Source organism: Chionomys nivalis, chromosome 1 (genome assembly GCF_950005125.1).
Source record: "Chionomys nivalis chromosome 1, mChiNiv1.1, whole genome shotgun sequence".
NCBI classification, from domain to species: domain Eukaryota; kingdom Metazoa; phylum Chordata; class Mammalia; order Rodentia; family Cricetidae; genus Chionomys; species Chionomys nivalis.
The window spans coordinates 8901293-8919388 of record NC_080086.1 but is presented as its reverse complement, the minus strand read 5'-3'; the positions used below and the strand labels follow the sequence as shown (position 1 = coordinate 8919388).

The window sequence follows — 18096 nt, the reverse complement described above, 5'->3', positions numbered from 1 at the left end:
TTTTGCAACCACTCATATGTATATAGAATTATAAATATACTAATTGGTACTCCCTAGGCCTCTTTAATAGGCTCACAGTTGTGTATGATTGAAGATGGAAGAAAAATAGAGAATAACTATGGATGATTGTCTTTATGTTATAATAAAATGACCTGGTCATATACAGTGCTTGAAGAAAAATGGATTAACAATAGTGAAAATATTATTATCTTATTTAGGAAATAACATACCGTTCATGCTCATAAGATGTAGTTAAGCCAGCAACTGGGAAATTATCACAGGTCCACAGAAAGTTTAAGAAAAATAAAAGCCACTCAGTCAGGGATAAGCAGAAAGCTACGTATGCAGCTTTCTTGACAGTAAACTTGAACTTTTTCATAACCAAACCACTAATTAAATATCCAATACATACTGCAGGTAAGTTATAAATACCTATAAATGAAAAAAATAATATTTATAAAACAGAGCAGGAGAAGAAATGTTATCAATTTTTAGAAAATCTTACTAGGAAATTACTTAAATATACAGTCATCCTAACCCCTACTCATTCACATATTTCAAATGTCCCATAATGTCACTTTAAAAAGACAATTGTCCTTTGCCTAATTATTTGAAATACATTATAAACACATTGTAACCCTCACACACAGAGACAGACACACAAACTCATATACACACAATAGGTATTTTAGGTACTTTTATCTGCTCTGTAATTTTGAAGGTCCCCCCCACTGAACCCAAGCTTATCAATTTATAGAACATTCTGTGCAGTCCTTATGTTGCCCAGAAATCTTTCTTCCTGACTCTAATTCCACTGCTTTAAAAAAATTAAAAAAAAATAAGACAAGGAAGATAAAATACAGTCTAGTTTGCATTCAAATAACATCAGCCCCAAACTCAGAAGAATTTATGCATCATTTTCAACTCCATTGAACTACCATTGCATTCAATTTTTTATATCTGAGGGTAGACACTGGGATTTGGACTTTCAATGAACTCTACAAAATGTGGATGCTGCCAGCCTATGATTGAAAATTTTCAATAGTAAACGTACTGTGAATAATCCACTGTGAATATGTATTACTCTCATTGGTCTAATAAAAAGCTGACTGGCCAATAGCTAAACAGGATAGAAATAGGCAGGAAAGCCAAACTGAGAATGAGGGGAGAAGAAGGATGGAGTTGGGGGAGTTTCTTGCAGATTTGGATGGAGCAAGAGAAGATTATTCCATTCTAATAAAGGTACGTCCATGTGTCAAACAATAAAAATATGGGTTAATTTAAAAGGCAGTAGTAAGCCTGAGCTTTTGACTGAGCATTTACCACTAGTATAAGCCTCAGTGAGCATATTTGAGAACACAAATATGTAGTCAGAAGTAACTTATTGGTAACTGCCTTTTCTTCAGTGAGCTCTTTGCTGGCAGTAAGCAGAGGTATGACTCCTTTAGGAAACAGATTCCTGGCATGGCAAAAAAATGGGCAGCTCTCTCGAGAGGCTCTGCTACTAAACTCTTTATTGGTGTATATGAATGGTGGATGAGATGCTACTTGGTGGCTGTGTAAAACTCAGAAACTTCCCAGAGTTAAGGCAGTAACATAGCTTCCAGAGCTGGAGATAAACACACCTTAGCCATGAGACTCAGGTCCCAGGGAAGCAGGCAGGTGGACTCATCCACGAGAGCTGCCAGTGAAAAGTCATTTAGCAGTTTAAGGTTTGACTCATGTCATCAGAAAAGGATAGAGATACACAATAAAAAGAGAATCAGATTGAAAAATAATGTTTAAATGTGCTATGGTGCTTAAAAATACATATAAGTTTAAGAAAGCAAATAAACTAAGAAAGAATAGTTTAAAATAATAAATTCTTTAAAGAGAAAAGTACAATAATAAAAAAGGATAAGCCATGCAGAGATGGGGAATACAAAGAAAGGCTGGATAAGGTATGTTATTGTATTGATTTTGAAATTTTTGAATTCTAATGAGCAAAAGACACATGCTAGAGGACATGGAATTGTGAACAGGACTGCAATTTTACCTTTATAGCTATCTTAAATTTTAAAATGAAATAAAAATATACTTGTCAAATAAAAACCAAAAATGTTTTGGAGAAGAGTATTTGCTTTTGTTCCTACAGGAAACAAGAATCTGTGTATTCCTTCAGGAACAATGTTTGTCAGATTTCATAATATGAGTTCTCATGAATCTTGCAGATGATATATATAAGTTTATTGTTTATCTTTTTAGCACTTGCTCATTATCTCAAATTTTCTCAGGCACCCTAAAGATACCTTCACCAACAGACAAAAAAAGCAGTTTACAGAACATGATGCCACACTCCCAAGATATGTGGAGAAGGCTTTTGGTTATTTGGTGGCCTATGGATGTTTGCTATTAATTAGGAGAATACAGTTATTGAGATAAATTTAAAGTTAACATTGTGACATGGCATATATGTTTCTATTGTTGTTTAAGTTGTTATACCTTTGCAGTTCATTAAAAAATAGAAGATAAAATTCTAGTTTTTTTGATGGAGGAAGGTCATTGGTTAAATAATATAGAAACTGCCTAGGCCCATTTGATAGGCCAACCCTTAGGTGGGTGGAATAAACAGAACAGAATTCTGGGAGAAAGAAGCTGAGTCAGTGAGTCGCCATGATTCTCTCATTCCAGACAGATGCAGGTTAAGATCTTTCCTGGTAAGCCAGCTTGTGGTGCTACACAGAATATTAAAAATGGGTTAGATCAATATGTAAGAGCTAGCCAATATGAGGCTGGAACTAATGGGCCAGGCAGTGTTCAAAAGAATACAGTTTCTGTGTAATTATTTCAGGTAAAGCTAACCATGCAGGTGGCTGGACGCTGGGGACGCAGACCACCACTCCTCACTTCAACAGTTTTTGAAAGTTATTATAAAATATTTTGGTTAACCAACAAATACAAGTTAGTAGTAAGTCACTTACAACAATCATACTTATAGATATGTTTAGTATGTTTTCAAGATCATGTAGAGATATATTTTAAATAGATAAATGATTTTTAAGCACTTCAAATATTTACAAATATGACATATAAAACGTTTTGTTAACATATGGTTTTTCATGACAATAAGAAACATCTTCTCCTGGTAGCACCAATTTACTTCAAAGAAGAAAATAGGCATCAATTCAACTTTGTAGTCATTTGCTTTCTTTGTGGCAAGATTAGTAATTTTGGCAAAAACTACATTTGACTTGACTACTTGACTGCATGCTCTATAAACTGGACATGCCAGACCCATAGGAAAAACATTGCTGAACTTGGCCAAAACAAGGCAGGACAGTCTTTCAAGATTCCTGATTCATAGAAATGTCTGCCAGACATTCTGCAGAACAGATAGGAAAATGTTTGTTGAAATTTTCCAATACAAGGCATGATAGTCCTTTGAGATTCCTCCTTCATGAAAGAATCTGTCAGACATTCTGCAGGACACAAAGGAAAATAATCAATGAACTTTGCTTATACAAGTCAGGAAGGTCCTTCAAATTTCTTGCATCACAGAAAATTATGCCAGATACTTTAAGCTGGTAGACAGTAGATGGATGCTCCAATGTTACAGAGAAATTTGACTGACTGTCCGGGCAGCAAGATGTCCTGTCATCAAGTAACATTTCATCCTTCTGGGGTCTTTATGGAATTTTAAATTAGATAATCACAATTAGATCTTTCCTCAGTTAATAAATAAAGTATAGAATTTTAGAATCACCAAGATGAGATAGATGACAGAATATTTTATCTACTTTTGCAAAATACAAATTGACTAGTTATTGTACCTGTAATTCTTAATAACTGTCTTTGTTGTTTATAATCTCACTATGTTAAAGTTAAAACCTACCATTTTAATTAGACAAAAAGTGAGAAATGCTGTGGAATAATACTTTTATACACTGTAAATATGTATTACTCTCATTGATTTAATAAAGAAGTTGACTGATTAATAGCTTAACAGGATAGAGATAGGTGGGACACTGAAACTAAGGATGAGGAAAAGAAGAAGGGTAGAGTCAGAGGAGTCATCAGCAGAAACTGAGGGAGCAGGAGACAAATGTGCTATGCTAATAAAGATGCCACCATGTGGCAGAATGTAAATAAGGATTGTGTGTTAATTTAAAATGTTTGTGCTGGTTAGCAGTAAACATGAGCTATTGACTCAGGATTTGTATTTAATATAAGCCTTGGTGTGTTTATTTGGAAGCTTCGGGATGGACTGAGGCTTCCATCTATATAAAGGAACCAAGTTAGGTAGGATCCCTAGGTTTACTCTACTAACAAGAAAGCAGATGTGACTGCACGGACTCCACAAACAACCAGAGGACAAATCAACTGAATTAGGTGAAATGTCAAAGGCAAGACTTGAAGCTCAGAAGTAAAATCTGGGAGTAAGATATCGAATCCCAGTGAGTTAAATCTATATTCCTCTTTGAATTAATATGTTGCCTATCTGAAAATTGACTAATATGAACATCCCTAAATATTTCTATAATGATGATGATTTTATTATGATTAGAGAGAGAACAGAGAGGGTATTTCTGGCCTCTTTCTTTCTTTATCAATTCTTGATTTATTTTCCTGGAGACTAGAAAGAAGAAATTTAAAAATATGCAAACTCACATTAATTGCCTTGTAGTTTCTGAGTCACATTATCATATTGTTTTGCTTGTCTTTGGAGACAATTTTTATCGTGTCCTTGAGGAAAGGGAAAGTGTTACTAAAGAAATAATAAAATTACATACCCATGAGAAATACTATCTCTGCAGTTGATTTTCCATATTGTTGTTCCAGATATTTAGGCGTGAAGACAAATGTTATGGCATATGAACTGATCTGAAGCACACTTACAAGGACTAAAATCACATAAATTGGGTTGCAGAAGAGGCTCTTCATGAATGGCAAAAAATCTGAAACAAGAGAGTATCAATACCATCAAGATAACCGAGTCTTGCATTTTGTGTCTGGTAAACTGAAATCTTCTCACAGATTCTGTAGTGTTACAGAAATATATTTAATAAATCTTGACCCCTCTGGGCTAAAGTTCTATATCATCATTTAAGGAACTGGCTTTATAAGAATCAGAACCCAATTGTGTCATCAAGCCAAACAACAAGGAGATGAAATCCTATCTATGACAACACCCTTTCATTTCTTCTCTTCTTTTCCTTCTATTAATATCCTGAATTCACTACACAGTGACTAGTCTGTTCTCTGGAGTCTTCAAGGGATGCTCTATGATGAAGTTTGAGCTCGGATACTGATGTAAACACACCATTGTGGAAGAACAGAGAAACAAAAAACTTAGGAAGACTCCAGAAATCTTGCTGTGGCTCAGCCAACCACAGCATCCTTACAGCACTTCTAAACAGAACATTTATTAGAAGAATTAGTGATATTTTTAAATTTCTCAACACAAGGGTCTAACTGCAAGGGATGCTGACTCACTTGGTATAGACCTTCCAACTGACTTAACCAGGACCTTTTCCTGTTAAACAGGTTGTTACTCAACCTGTTTCTGGTAAATAGATGGAATCTAAAAGATAATTTTACTGCACTCCACACTTAATAATCTCTTTTCTTGTTTTCATGTTTTCTAACTGCATTTTCTAATTTTATACTATCCTAAATAAATTATCAAATCTTTTTAGAGAGCAAAATATCATAAAATAATTTAGAACAATAGGTATAGCAAATAGTGGCAAAATCCGTTTTTATGAATGTTAGGGCTGCAACCAGAAATACCAGAAGCTTTTAAACTCACCCATGTTTGCAGACATCCCTGTTCTCCAAAATGACTGTCCACATTTCACATAGATTTTTCTATGTGTCTTATACTATGCTGAGTTCTTTCCTAGTTTTGAATATCAGGTTGACCTAGCAGATCACACAATCACACATAACAATCACTATTTTCTTTTTTCGGAGAATCATTAACATGACCATGATTCTAAGAGTGTTTAAGCCTCAAAATTTAATCCTAGCATGATTGTCTGCCAAGTAATGTTTAACAGTATATAAGGTAGATGTGTGTTCTTTAGTGCATGATGGTTTTAAAAGTTATGAGTAATGGAAAATAGATACATCATTGATAAAGTTCTCCTAACAGTACTCTAAACCATAATAGCACAGAAACCCAAGAAGACAATGTGATTTTCTGCTCATTTTACCTGTAAAAAAATAGCCCCTTTCTATCTTCCAACTATAAATTTCCAGAATGTTGCAGAATGTCAGAGGCCAAGCTTTGCTCCCCACAGAGTTATGAAGTTAGTGCTAAGGTTTAATAATAAGTAGACCTCATTCTCTAGACCCTAGGTCCCAAGGCAAAACCCTGGGCCCCTTTTCGACCTGTCTCAGCCACACCTCCTTCAGGCAGGCTCCTTCAGAAACCCTCATCAAACCCACTTATCTCCAAGTTCCACTCTGCTCCCAAACCGACCCAACAACCATGACCTCAGTGACTCTCTGAGACACAGACATGGACTGTACAAAGCAGATCAAGAGCAGCTCCCTGACACAGAAAGCAACTGCAGCAATCAGTCCAAGACAGGATCCCAAAGACACAGATACCACCTAAAAGGACTGGATCAAGAAGCAAAGATACTGCCTGAATCAATTACAGGAAGAGATGGATATGTACCAATGCAAGAATATATTCAAAAACCTAAAGAGCTGTATGGCACCAACAAATCCTAGTGTCCTAACACAGAAGAAGAGGAAAAATATAACTTTATGAAGATGATAGAGACACTTAAAGAGGAAATGAAAAAAACCCTTTAAAATATGGAGGAAAGGACAAACAAAAATTGGAAGAAATCAATAAACATTTTAAAGAAAACCAAGAAAAAAATAATTAAACTAGTGTAGCAAACTGTTAAAAACTCGAAAATTGAAATAGCAGCAATAAAGAAAACAGAAACTGAGGGAATCCTGGAAACAAAAAAAATCTGGGTAATGGGATAGGAGCTACAGATACAGCAAAACAAAAGAATAGAAAAGATGGAAGAGAGAATCTCAGGAGCAGAAGATACAATGCATGAAAAAGATTCATCAGTCAAAAAATGTAAATTCAACATTTTTAACATAAAACATACAGGAAATCTGGAACACAATGAAAAGATCAAACCTAACAAAAATAGAGATAGAAGAAGGAGAAAAACTAGCTCAAGCACAGAAAACTTATTCAACAAAATTATAGAAAAAAATCTTTCCCAATCTAAAGAAGGATATGCTGATGAAGGTACAGAAAGCTTACAGAACACCAAATAGATTGGACCCAAAAAGTCCTATTGCCATATAATAATCAAAACACTAAACTTACAGAATAAAGAGAGAATATTAAGAACTGCAAGGGAAAAGGCCAAGTAACATATGAAGGCAGACCTATCAGAATTAAACCCAATTTTTAAGGGAAACTCTGAAAGCAGAATGTCCTGAACAGATATGCTGAAGACATAAGAAATCATAGATTCAATCCCAGACTATTATACTTGGCAAAGCTTTCAATCACCATTAATGGAAAAAATAAATAAACAAGATATTCTATAACAAAACCAGATTTAAACAACACCTATCCACGAAACCAGGCTTACAGAAAATACTAAACTCCAACTAAAGAAGTTATCTGTACCCACAAAACAGGTAACAAATGACCTCACACCTGCAAATCCCTAAGAAGGGAAACATACAAATACTACCACTGAAAAATAACAGAAATTAACAATCACTGTTCAATAATATCTCTTAATATCAATGACTCAATTCACCTATAAAAAGACACAGGCTAACAGAATAGATAAAAAACAGGACTTCTTCTGCATACAAGAAACACACCTCAACCTCAAAAACAGACATTACCTTAGAGTAAAGGTTTAGGAAAAGAATTTTCAATGAAATGCAACTAAAAAAAAAAGCTGATGTAGCTATCCTAATATCTAAAAAAAATAGACCTGAAACTAAAAGCAATCAAAAGAGATGGAGAAAGACACTTCATACTTGTCACAGGAAATCCATCAAGATTAAGGCTCAATTATAAACATCTATGCCCCAATTACAAGAGCACCCATATATGTAAAAAAAAGAAAAAAATTACTAAAGATTAAATTTGCACATCAAACCCCGCACACGAACAGTACAGGACTTCAACACCCCACTCTTACCAATGGATATGTCTGCCAGATGGAATCTTAACAGATGATAAGAGAACTAATAGATGTCATTATTCAAATGGACTTAACAGACATCTACAGCACATTTAACCAAAACACAAAAGAGTATACTTTCTTCTCAACACCTCATAGAAACTTCTCTAAAATTGACCACATGGTCAGTAACAAAGCAAACCTCAACAGATACCAAATAATTGGAATAACCTCCTATATCTTATCAGATATAGTCAGAATTAAACAACAACACTAATTTCAGAAAGCCTACAGATTCATTGAAATTGAACAATGCTCAACTAAACCAACCCTTGGTAAAGGAAAATAAAGAAAGAAATTAAAGACTGCCTAGAATTCAACAAATATGAATACACGACATACCGAAACCCATGGGTCACTATGAAAGCAGTGCAAAGAGGTGTTGTAATAAGAGTGGCGGGGCTGCGTCCCCGGCACCCAGCCGCCCACATGGCTAGTTTATGCCCCGAAATAATTACACGGAAACTATATTCTTTTAATCACTGCCTGGCCCATTAGTTCCGGCCTCTTATTGGCTAGCTCTTACATATTGATCTAACCCATTTCTAATATTCTGTGTAGTACCACGAGCTGGCTTACCAGGAAAGATCTTAACCTGCGTCTGTCTGGAGTGGGAGAATCATGGCAACTCCCTCACTCGGCTCCTTTCTCCCAGCATTCTGTCTGTCTACTCCGCCTACCTAATTTTCTGTCCTATTAAAGGGGCCAAGGCAGTTTCTTTATTACTTAACCAATGAAACAACAGATAGAAAAATGACCCACCTCCATCATTTCCCCTTTTTCTGTTTAAACAAAAAATGGCTTTCACTTTAACATAGTAAGATTACATATAACAAAATAGTTATCAAGCAAGAATTACAGTTACAATATTTATATCTATTTTATCTTTTATTATAATTAAGGAAAACTATAACTAACCATTCTTCAATTCCATCAAAGACTCCAGAAGGATATAATATTACCTAAGCAAACAAGAGATCCAAAACTCTAGAAATGACAGAGACATCTCATTGCCTGGACAGTCACCCAAAGTTCTTTTGTACTGTTGGGGCATCCATCTTCAACCTTCAGGCCCATAGTATCCAGCAGACATTTTCATCAAGCAGGAAATTCCAAAGACAGTTCAGTCACTTTTTGCTGTGTCCTGCAGAATGTCTCGCAGACTCTTTTAGGAGTCAGGAACCCCGAAAAGCCATCTCACCTTTAGGCAAGTTCAGCAGTCATCTTTCTGCGGGTTCTCTGTGTCCAGTTTATGCAACAGTCCAGGCAAGAGCAGTTTCTTGCCCAAATGGCTATCAAACTCCTTAAGGAGCCTCTTCGGTGCCCATCTTCCTCTTGAAGTAGATGGTGCTGCCAGGAGCAGACGTGTCTCATTATCATGAAAAGCCCTAAGTTATTAAAATATTTTAAATGCCATATTCTGTTGTCTTTGAAAGATATGAAGAATGTCTATCCAACTGAAATATATATATATATATATCCAGAAAATCTAACTAACATGACTACAAGCTTGACTATTATTCATGATTATCCATCAACCTATATTTCCTAATTATACATTACATTTTAAAAATGAACTACACAATCACAATACCTTAATCAAGATCAGAAATACATATACATATAACAAAATTGACCTTAAAATCCATACCAATGCAAATTATTCATATCTATATCATATCCCCCTTTAAATGTAAAAGAACATTTATAAACCATATTTGGGAACATGGGCGCAGTTTTTCTCTCCAAACTGCTTTCTGCTGAATGGGGGCGTCGTTAATTAGGTCTTTCATGGTATAACCTGTGTGCCAGGGTCATCTCAGTAGGCAGTTGAGTGAAGTAATTTTCTGAAGGTGTTCACAGCAGCCTTTCAGGAGGGCGTGGTCTATCATACCATATTGGGATAGACGCAATCCACAGAGTCTCATCCTCTGTGAAAACAAAAGAAGACCCTCTCCAAAGCATCATATCCTTAGACCCATATTTTGAAACCATAATACCCTTATATCCATTTTGGTTTAGCTTGGCAGCCCATATAATGAAATGTCTCTCTGCAGTTAGCTCCTTTACAGTCAAAAATTTTAAAGAAAACACAATAATACAAAGAATCCAGACTCTCTGTGAATTTTCCATTTTTACATGGCTTATTTTTCTTTATTTATTTTAATCTACAACTATCTGTACTCTGTCTCTTTAAAGACTTTACCCTTTTTTAAACCATTAACTTTATTTCTATATTTGTTTTTTCTCTCTCTAGCCTACGTACATTCATCCAACAGTGTCTGAATGAGTTCTATTGTGAATCTGTAATTTTTTTACTATCCAGGAGCATTTCTTAAAATGTTAAGCACTTCTTAAAAACTTAAGTTGCACCATGTACAGATAATACGGTACCGCCTGTGTCCTGCTCAGTCCAAACCTTAACTGTGCTGTTATTACGGTAATTATGGTAGTTCCTGCCTGAGACCAGCACAGTTCAGCATGGTGGAGCTGAGCCCTCCTGCCTCAGAGCCATTTGGTGCCCCTGAGCCACACACAGTTCCAGACACACAGCAGTCCACATTGCCATCAAGCAAGCCGTAGCACTTTACTCCAAATGCTCCATTTAAAAGCTCTGTCTCCAGCAGGAGCCAGACAGAGATTGCAATGGCGGCACAGCCCAGAAAGCCGGCATTTTAAAACAGCCAGTTTTTTCCTATTGCTGAGTCAGGACAATTTTTTGCCTCAAGCAACCCACAAACAGCAAAAAGCTGTCTTAAATTCTCTCTCTGTCCTTTTTAAGCCCTCTCAGGTTTTACGTGGAGTTCATTAGCATGCTGGGCGCCACTCTGTTGTAATAGGAGCGGCGTGGGCTGCATCCCCGGCACCCAGCCGCCCGCATGGCTAGCTTATGCCCCGAAATAATTACATGGAAACTGTATTCTTTTAATCACTGCCTGGCCCATTAGTTCCGGCCTCTTATTGGCTAGCTCTTACATATTGATCTAACCCATTTCTAATATTCTGTGTAGTACCACGAGCTGGCTTACCAGGAAAGATCTTAACCTGCGTCTGTCTGGAGTGGGAGAATCATGGCGACTCCCTCACTCGGCTCCTTTCTCCCAGCATTCTGTCTGTCTACTCCGCCTACCTAATTTTCTGTCCTATTAAAGGGGCCAAGGCAGTTTCTTTATTACTTAACCAATGAAACAACAGATAGAAAAATGACCCACCTCCATCAAAGAGGAAAGTTCATCACACTAAGTGCCTACATAAAGAAAGAGAAGCAACCTTATACTAGTGACTTAACACCACACCTGATTTCTAAGTAACAAAAAGAAGCAGTCTCACTCAGGAGGAGTAAAATGAAAAGAAATGATAAAATTGAAGGCTGAAATTGTAGAAAGGAGAAATGGGCTGAGTTCCTGGTTGTCTGGCTAGCTTATGTTCCAAAATAACAACACACAAACTGTATTCATTTAAACACTACTTGGCCCATTATATCTAGCCTCTTCTTGGCTAACTCTCATATCTTGACTAATCCATTTCTATTAATGTGTGTAGTGCCACGGGGTGGTGGCTTACCAGGAAGATTCTAACCTGCATCCATCTCGGAGAGGAAAACTATAGTGTCTGCCTTACTGCCTTATTCCTACCAACATTCTGTTCTGTCTTTCTCACCTACCTATGTTCTGACCTATCAGGTCAAGCAGTTTCCTTTATTAATTAACCAATGAAAGCAACAGATAGATAGAAGACCGTCCTACATCATTTCTCTTTTTTTCTGCTTAAACAAAAAAGAAAGGCTTTCATTTTAACATAGTAAAATTACATATAACAAAACAGTTATCAAGCAAAAATTACAGTTACAATATTTATATCTATTTTATCTTTTATCATAACAATGGAAAACTATAATTATCTATCTATTCTTCAACTCCATCAAAGACTCCAGAAGGCTTTAATATTACCTAAGCTAACAAGAAATAAGCAACTTCCAAACTCTAGAAATGACAGAGACATCTCGCTGCCTGGACAGTCACCAAAACATCTTTTGTACCGTTGGGGCATCCATCTTCAGCCCATAGTATCCAGCAGACATTTCCATGAAGCAGGAAATTCCAAAGACAGTTTAGTCACTTTCTTTTGTATCCTGTAGAATGTCTAATAGACTCTTTCATAAATCAGGAACCCCAAAAGATGATCTCACCTTTAGGCAAGTTCAGCAGTCCTCTCCTGTGGGTTCTTTGTGTCCAGTTTATATATCAGTGCAGGCAAGAGCAGTTTCTTGCCCAAATGGTCATCAAACTCCATAAGGAGCCTCTTTGATGCCCATCTTCCTCTTGAAGTAGATTGGTGCTGCCAGGAGCAGACATGTCTTGTCATGAAAAGTCCTAAGTTATTAAAACATTTAAAATGCCGTATTCTGTAGTCTTTGAAAGATATGAAGAATGCCTATATGAAATATATCTATACACATCTAGATAATCTAACTAACATGACTACAAGCTTCACTATTATTGATGATTATCCATTAACAACCTATATTTCCTAATTTTACATTACATTTTTAAACGTACTACACAATCACAACACCTCAATCAAGAGCACAAACACATACGCATATAACACAATTGACCTTAACTTTATACCAATAAAGCAAAATTTATACCAATGTAATATATTAATATCTATATCATATCCCCCTCTAAATGTAAAAAAAAATATAAACAATATCTGAGAATATGGACATAGTTATTTCTCTCAAAACTGCTTCATGCTGAATGGGGGCATTGTTAATCAGATCTTTTATGATGTAACCTCTGTGCCAGGTTCATCTCAGTCGGCAGTTGAGTGAAGTTTTTTGAGGGTGTTCACAGCAACCTTTCAGGAGGGCATGGTCTATCATACCATATTAGGATAGAAGCAATCCACAGGGTTTCATCCTCTGTGAAAACAAAAGCATCATATCCTTAGACCCAAATTTGGAAGTCAGGATACCTTTAGAACATACATGTTGGATCAGATTAGCAGCCCACACAATGAAATGTCTCTCTGTATTTAGCTCCTTCACAGTCAAAAAATTGAAAGAAAATGCAATATACAAAATCCAAACTCTCTGTGAATTTTCTATTTTTATGTGGCTTATTTTTCTTTATTTCTTTTAATCTATAACTATCTGTACTCTGTCTCTTTAAAGACTTTACCCCTTTTTAAGGCTTTAACTTTATTCCTTATATTCTTTTTCTTCTCTCTCCCAAGCCTATGTATGTCTAAGACTATGACCCATTTAGAGGTCTTTTATTTCTGAATTTGTCCTATTGCATTGCCTGTAACTTTTTTTACTGTCCAGGAGCACTTCTTAAAATGCTAATCACGTCTTAAAAACTTAAGTTGCACCATGTAGATGTAATATGGTACTGCCTGTTTACTGTCAGTCTAAACCTTAACTGTGCTGTTATTATGATACTTAGAATAGTTTCTGCCTGAGGTCAGCACAGTTCAGCATGGCAGAGCAGAGCCAGAGCTGTTCCTGCCTTAGCCATTTGGTATCACTGAGCTGACCACAGTTTCAGGCACACAGCAAGTTCACATTGTCATCAAGCAAGCTGTAGAAGTTTAACTCTGAGAATGAGCATTTAATCTGAGTTATATCCAAATCTGCCACGCCGAGCACTATGCAGCCTGGAAACATCTCTCTGTATAGCAGCAGAAATACGCCATGCTCTCATGCTTGCCTAAGCCTGATCCCACAGTCTGTCCAGACAGGGAGCACAAAGGCATTGGCATAGTCTCAGAGTACTTTCTTCCTGATCCTGAGTGGGCACACAAACATCTAGTCTCATAAAAGCCATTGGAAGGCTTTAAAGCCAGAGTTTGCACTGGTGGCACAGCCCAGGAAGCTGTATTTGAAAATGTCGCAGCTTTTTTCCTGCTGAGGCTGAGTCAGGAAAATTTCTCTGCAGCACACTCCAGCAAACAGCAAAAATCTGTATTAAACTCTCTCTCTCCATTTTTTTAATTAATTTTTTTATTATTAAATTTTTTTAATTAAAATTTCTGCCTCCTCCCCAACTCCCTTTTCCCTCCCCCTCCCCCCACTCCCCATGCCCCACTCTTCTCCCCCCTCCCTCTCCAGTCCAAAGAGCAGTCAGGGTTCCCTGCCCTGTGGGCAGTTCAAGATCCTCACACCTCCATCCAGGTCTAGGAAGGTGAGCATCCAAACCGGCTAGGCTCCCACAAAACCAGCATATGCAGTAGGGTCAAAACTCAGTGCCATTGTCCTTGGCTTCTCAGCAGCCCTCATTGTCCACCATATTCAGTGATTCCAGTTTTATCCCATGCATTTTCAGTCCCAGTCCAGTTGGCCATGGTGATCTTCTAATAGATCAGTCCCACCATCTCAGTGGGTGGGTGCCCCACTTGCGGTCTTGACTTCCTTGCTCATGTTCTCCCTCCTTCTGTTCCTCATTTGGATCTTGGGAGCTCAGTCCAGTGCTCCAATGTGGGTCTCTGTCTCTGTCTCCATCCATCGCCAGATGAAGGTTCTATGGTGATATGCAAGATATTCGTTAGTATGGCTATAGGATCGGACCATTCAGGCTCTCTCTCCTCAGCTGCCCAAGGACCTAGTTGGGTACATGTCTCTGAAACCCTGGGAACCCCTCTAGAGTCAAGGCTCTTGCCAACCCTAAAATGACTCCCTTAATTAAGATATATGCTTCCCTGCTCCAATATTCAACCTTCCATTATCCCAACCATCCCATTCACCCAAGTTCTCCCTATCCTCCCTTTCTCACTTTTCTCTCCCCATCTCCCCTTTACCCATCCCTCCCCACCCCCCAGTTCCCAAATTTTTGCCCAGCAATCTTGACTACTATCAATATCCAGGGGAATAACTATATGTTTTTCTTTGGGTTCACCTTCTTATTTAGCTTCTCTAGGATAGCGACTTATAGGCTCACTGTCCTATATTTATGGCTAAAAACCAATTATGAGTGAGTACATCCCATGTTCATCTTTTTGGGTCTGGGTTACCTCACTCAGAATAATGTTTTCTATTTCCATCCATTTGCATGCAAAATTCAAGAAGTCATTGTTTTTTACCACTGAGTAGTACTCTAATGTGTATATATTCCACACTTTCTTCATCCATTCTTCTGTGGAAGGGAATCTAGGTTGTTTCCAGGTTCTGGCATACAGGCTTTTGTAGTAAGATCTAAAGATTCTCTGAATTTCCTCTGTGTCTGTAGTTATGTCCTCCTTTTCATTTCTGATCTTATTAATTTGTGTGTTCTCTCTCTGCAGTTTGATTAGTTTGGATAGGGGTTTGTCAATCTTGTTGATTTTCTCCAAGAACCAACTTTTTGTTTCATTGATTCTTTGGATTGTGTTCTATCTTTCTATTTTCTTGATTTCAGCCCTCAGTTTGATTATTTTCAGTCTTCTACTCCTCCTGGGTGAGTCTTCTTTTTATTTTCTAGAACTTTCAGGTGTGCTGTTAAGTCTCCAATGTGTGCTTTCTCCATTTTCGTTAAGTGGACACTTAGTGCTATCAACTTTCCTCTTAGTACTGCTTTCATCGTGTCCCATAGGTTTGAGTATGTTGTCTCTTTATTTTCATTAAATTCAAGGAAGAGTTTAATTTCTTTCTTTATTTCTTCCTTGACCCAGTTGTGGTTCAGCAGTTGACTGTTCAGTTTCCATGAGTTTGTTGGCTTTCTGGGGGTAGCCTCATTGTTGAATTTTAACTTTAATCCATGGTGATCCGATAAAACACATGTGGTCACTAATTTTTTTTTGTATCTGTGGAGGTTTGCTTTGTTACTGACTATGTGGTCAATTTTCGAGAAGGTTCCATGAGCTCCAGAGAAGAAGGTATATTCTTTCCTATTTGGGTGGATTGTTCTATAGAAATCTGTTAAGTCCATTTGCTTCATTACCTCCATTATTTCTCTTATTTTTCTGTTAGGTTTCTGTCTGATTGACCTGTCCATTGGTGAGAGAGGTGTGTTGAAGCCTCCTAATATTAGTGTGTGAGGTTTGATGTCTGCCTTGAGTTCTAGTAATGTTTCTTTTACATAAGTGGGTGCTTTTATATTAGGGGCACAGATATTCAGGATTGAGACTTAATCTTGATGAATTGTTCCTGTTGTGAGTACAAAATGACCATCTCTATCTCTTCTGATTGATTTTAGTTTGAAGTCAGATTTGTAAGAAATTAGTATGGCCACACCCGCTTGTTTCTTAGGTCCATTTGCTTGAAAAACCTTTTCTCAACCTTTTTCTCTGAGTAGATGTCTATTTTTGTGGTTGAGGTGTGTTTCTTATAAACAGCAGAATGTTGGATCCTGTTTTCTTATCCAGTCTCTTCGCCTGTGTCTTTTTATAGATGAATTGAGTCCATTGATATTAAGTGATATTATAACCAGTGGTTGTTGACTCCGGTTGTTATTATTTTTTTGGTAGTAGAGTTTGTGTGTTTCCCTTCTTTGAGTTGTGCTGGTGAAGGGTCACTAGTTGTCTGAGTTATTACACAGTTATTATAGGAAGTGTTGGCAATGTTGGATTCCTTGGGTTGTGATTTTCCTTCTATTACTTTCTGTAAGGCTGGGTTTGTGCGTACGTATTGGTTAAATTTGTTCTTTTCTTGGAATATTTTGTTTTCTCCATTGATAGTGAATGATAGCTTGGCTGGGTATAGTAGTCTGGGCTTGCATCCATGGTCTCTTAGTTTCTGCAATACCTCTATCCAGGACCTTCTGGCTTTCATGGTTTCCATAGAGAAGTCCGGTGTAAGTCTGATAGGTTTACCTTTATAAGTAACTTGACCTTTTTTCTTTGCAGCTCTTAATATTCTTTCTTTAATCTTATGTTTTCTGTTCTGATTATTATATGGTGAGGGGATTTTTTTTTTGATCCAAACTATTTGGTGTTCTGTATGCTTCTTGAATATTCATAGGAATATCTTTCTTTATGTTGGGAAAGTTTTCTTCCATAATTTTGTTAAATAAATTTTCTGGACCTTTGAGCTGTAATTCTCCTTCTATCCCTATTATTCCTAGGTTTGGTCTTTTTATGATGTCCCATATTTCCTGAATGTTTTGTGATGAGAATTTGTTGGATTTGCTGTTTTCTTTGATCAGTGTGTTTATTTTCTCAATGGTGTCTTCAGAATCTGACATTCTTTCTTCTATCTGTTGGATTCTATTAGTTATGCTTGTTTCTACAGTTCCTGTTCATTGCTCTAGATTTTCCATATCCAGTTGGCCCTTGGTTTGTGTTTTCTTCCTTGCCTCCATTTCAGCTTTCGATTCCTGAACTGTTTCCATTACCTGTTTGATTGTTTTTTCTTGTTTTCCCAGGGGATCCTTTACATATTTATTCATTTCTTCAAACTTTTTGTTATACTTCTCATCCATTTCTATAAGGGCGTTTTTTACATGCTGTTTAAGGGACTCTATCACTTTCATAATGTCACTTTTTTCCCTTTCTTCTTGATTAGGGTGTTCAAGATCTTCTGTTGTCTGATCACTGGGTTCTGGTGTTTTCATGTTGTTTTTCAGATTGGTGGAGGAATTCTTGCCTTGGCGCCTGCCCATCTCTTCCTTCAAATGCTATCCTATGGATCTTCTGGAACAGGATCAGGTTCCCTTGGTGACCAGGAACCTCATTAACAAAGGGCCTACCTTGCTGCAGACAAGCTATTGAAGCAAAGCAATTCCTGCCAGCCCCTTTTCCCTCAGCACCCTGTCCCAGTGCCCAAACAGGCTGAGCTGGCGGATCCCGTGGCCCCACAGAAGGGAGGAAGAAGGGAGGAGGTTCCTGGGTGCAAACTGGGATGTGTTAGAGAGAGAGAGAGGCCCCAGCAGAGGGGAGCAGCCCATGGTGA

General features: G+C 37.3%; 1 protein-coding gene across 4 annotated transcripts in view; it reads right to left on the bottom strand.

Moving 5' to 3' along the window:
- LOC130873907 (solute carrier organic anion transporter family member 1A5-like) overlaps positions 1-18096 on the bottom strand; it is a 72428-nt gene that overhangs the window by 14458 nt on the left and 39874 nt on the right. For 3 of the 4 annotated variants that reach the window (XM_057768950.1, XM_057768958.1, XM_057768965.1), the window contains 2 exons: positions 4770-4934; positions 227-432 (listed from right to left, as the gene is read on the bottom strand). In XM_057768950.1, the coding sequence (XP_057624933.1) occupies positions 227-432; positions 4770-4934 (371 nt within the window). The remainder of the gene's footprint in view (positions 1-226; positions 433-4769; positions 4935-18096) is intronic. The other variant, XM_057768940.1, reaches the window with a different exon arrangement.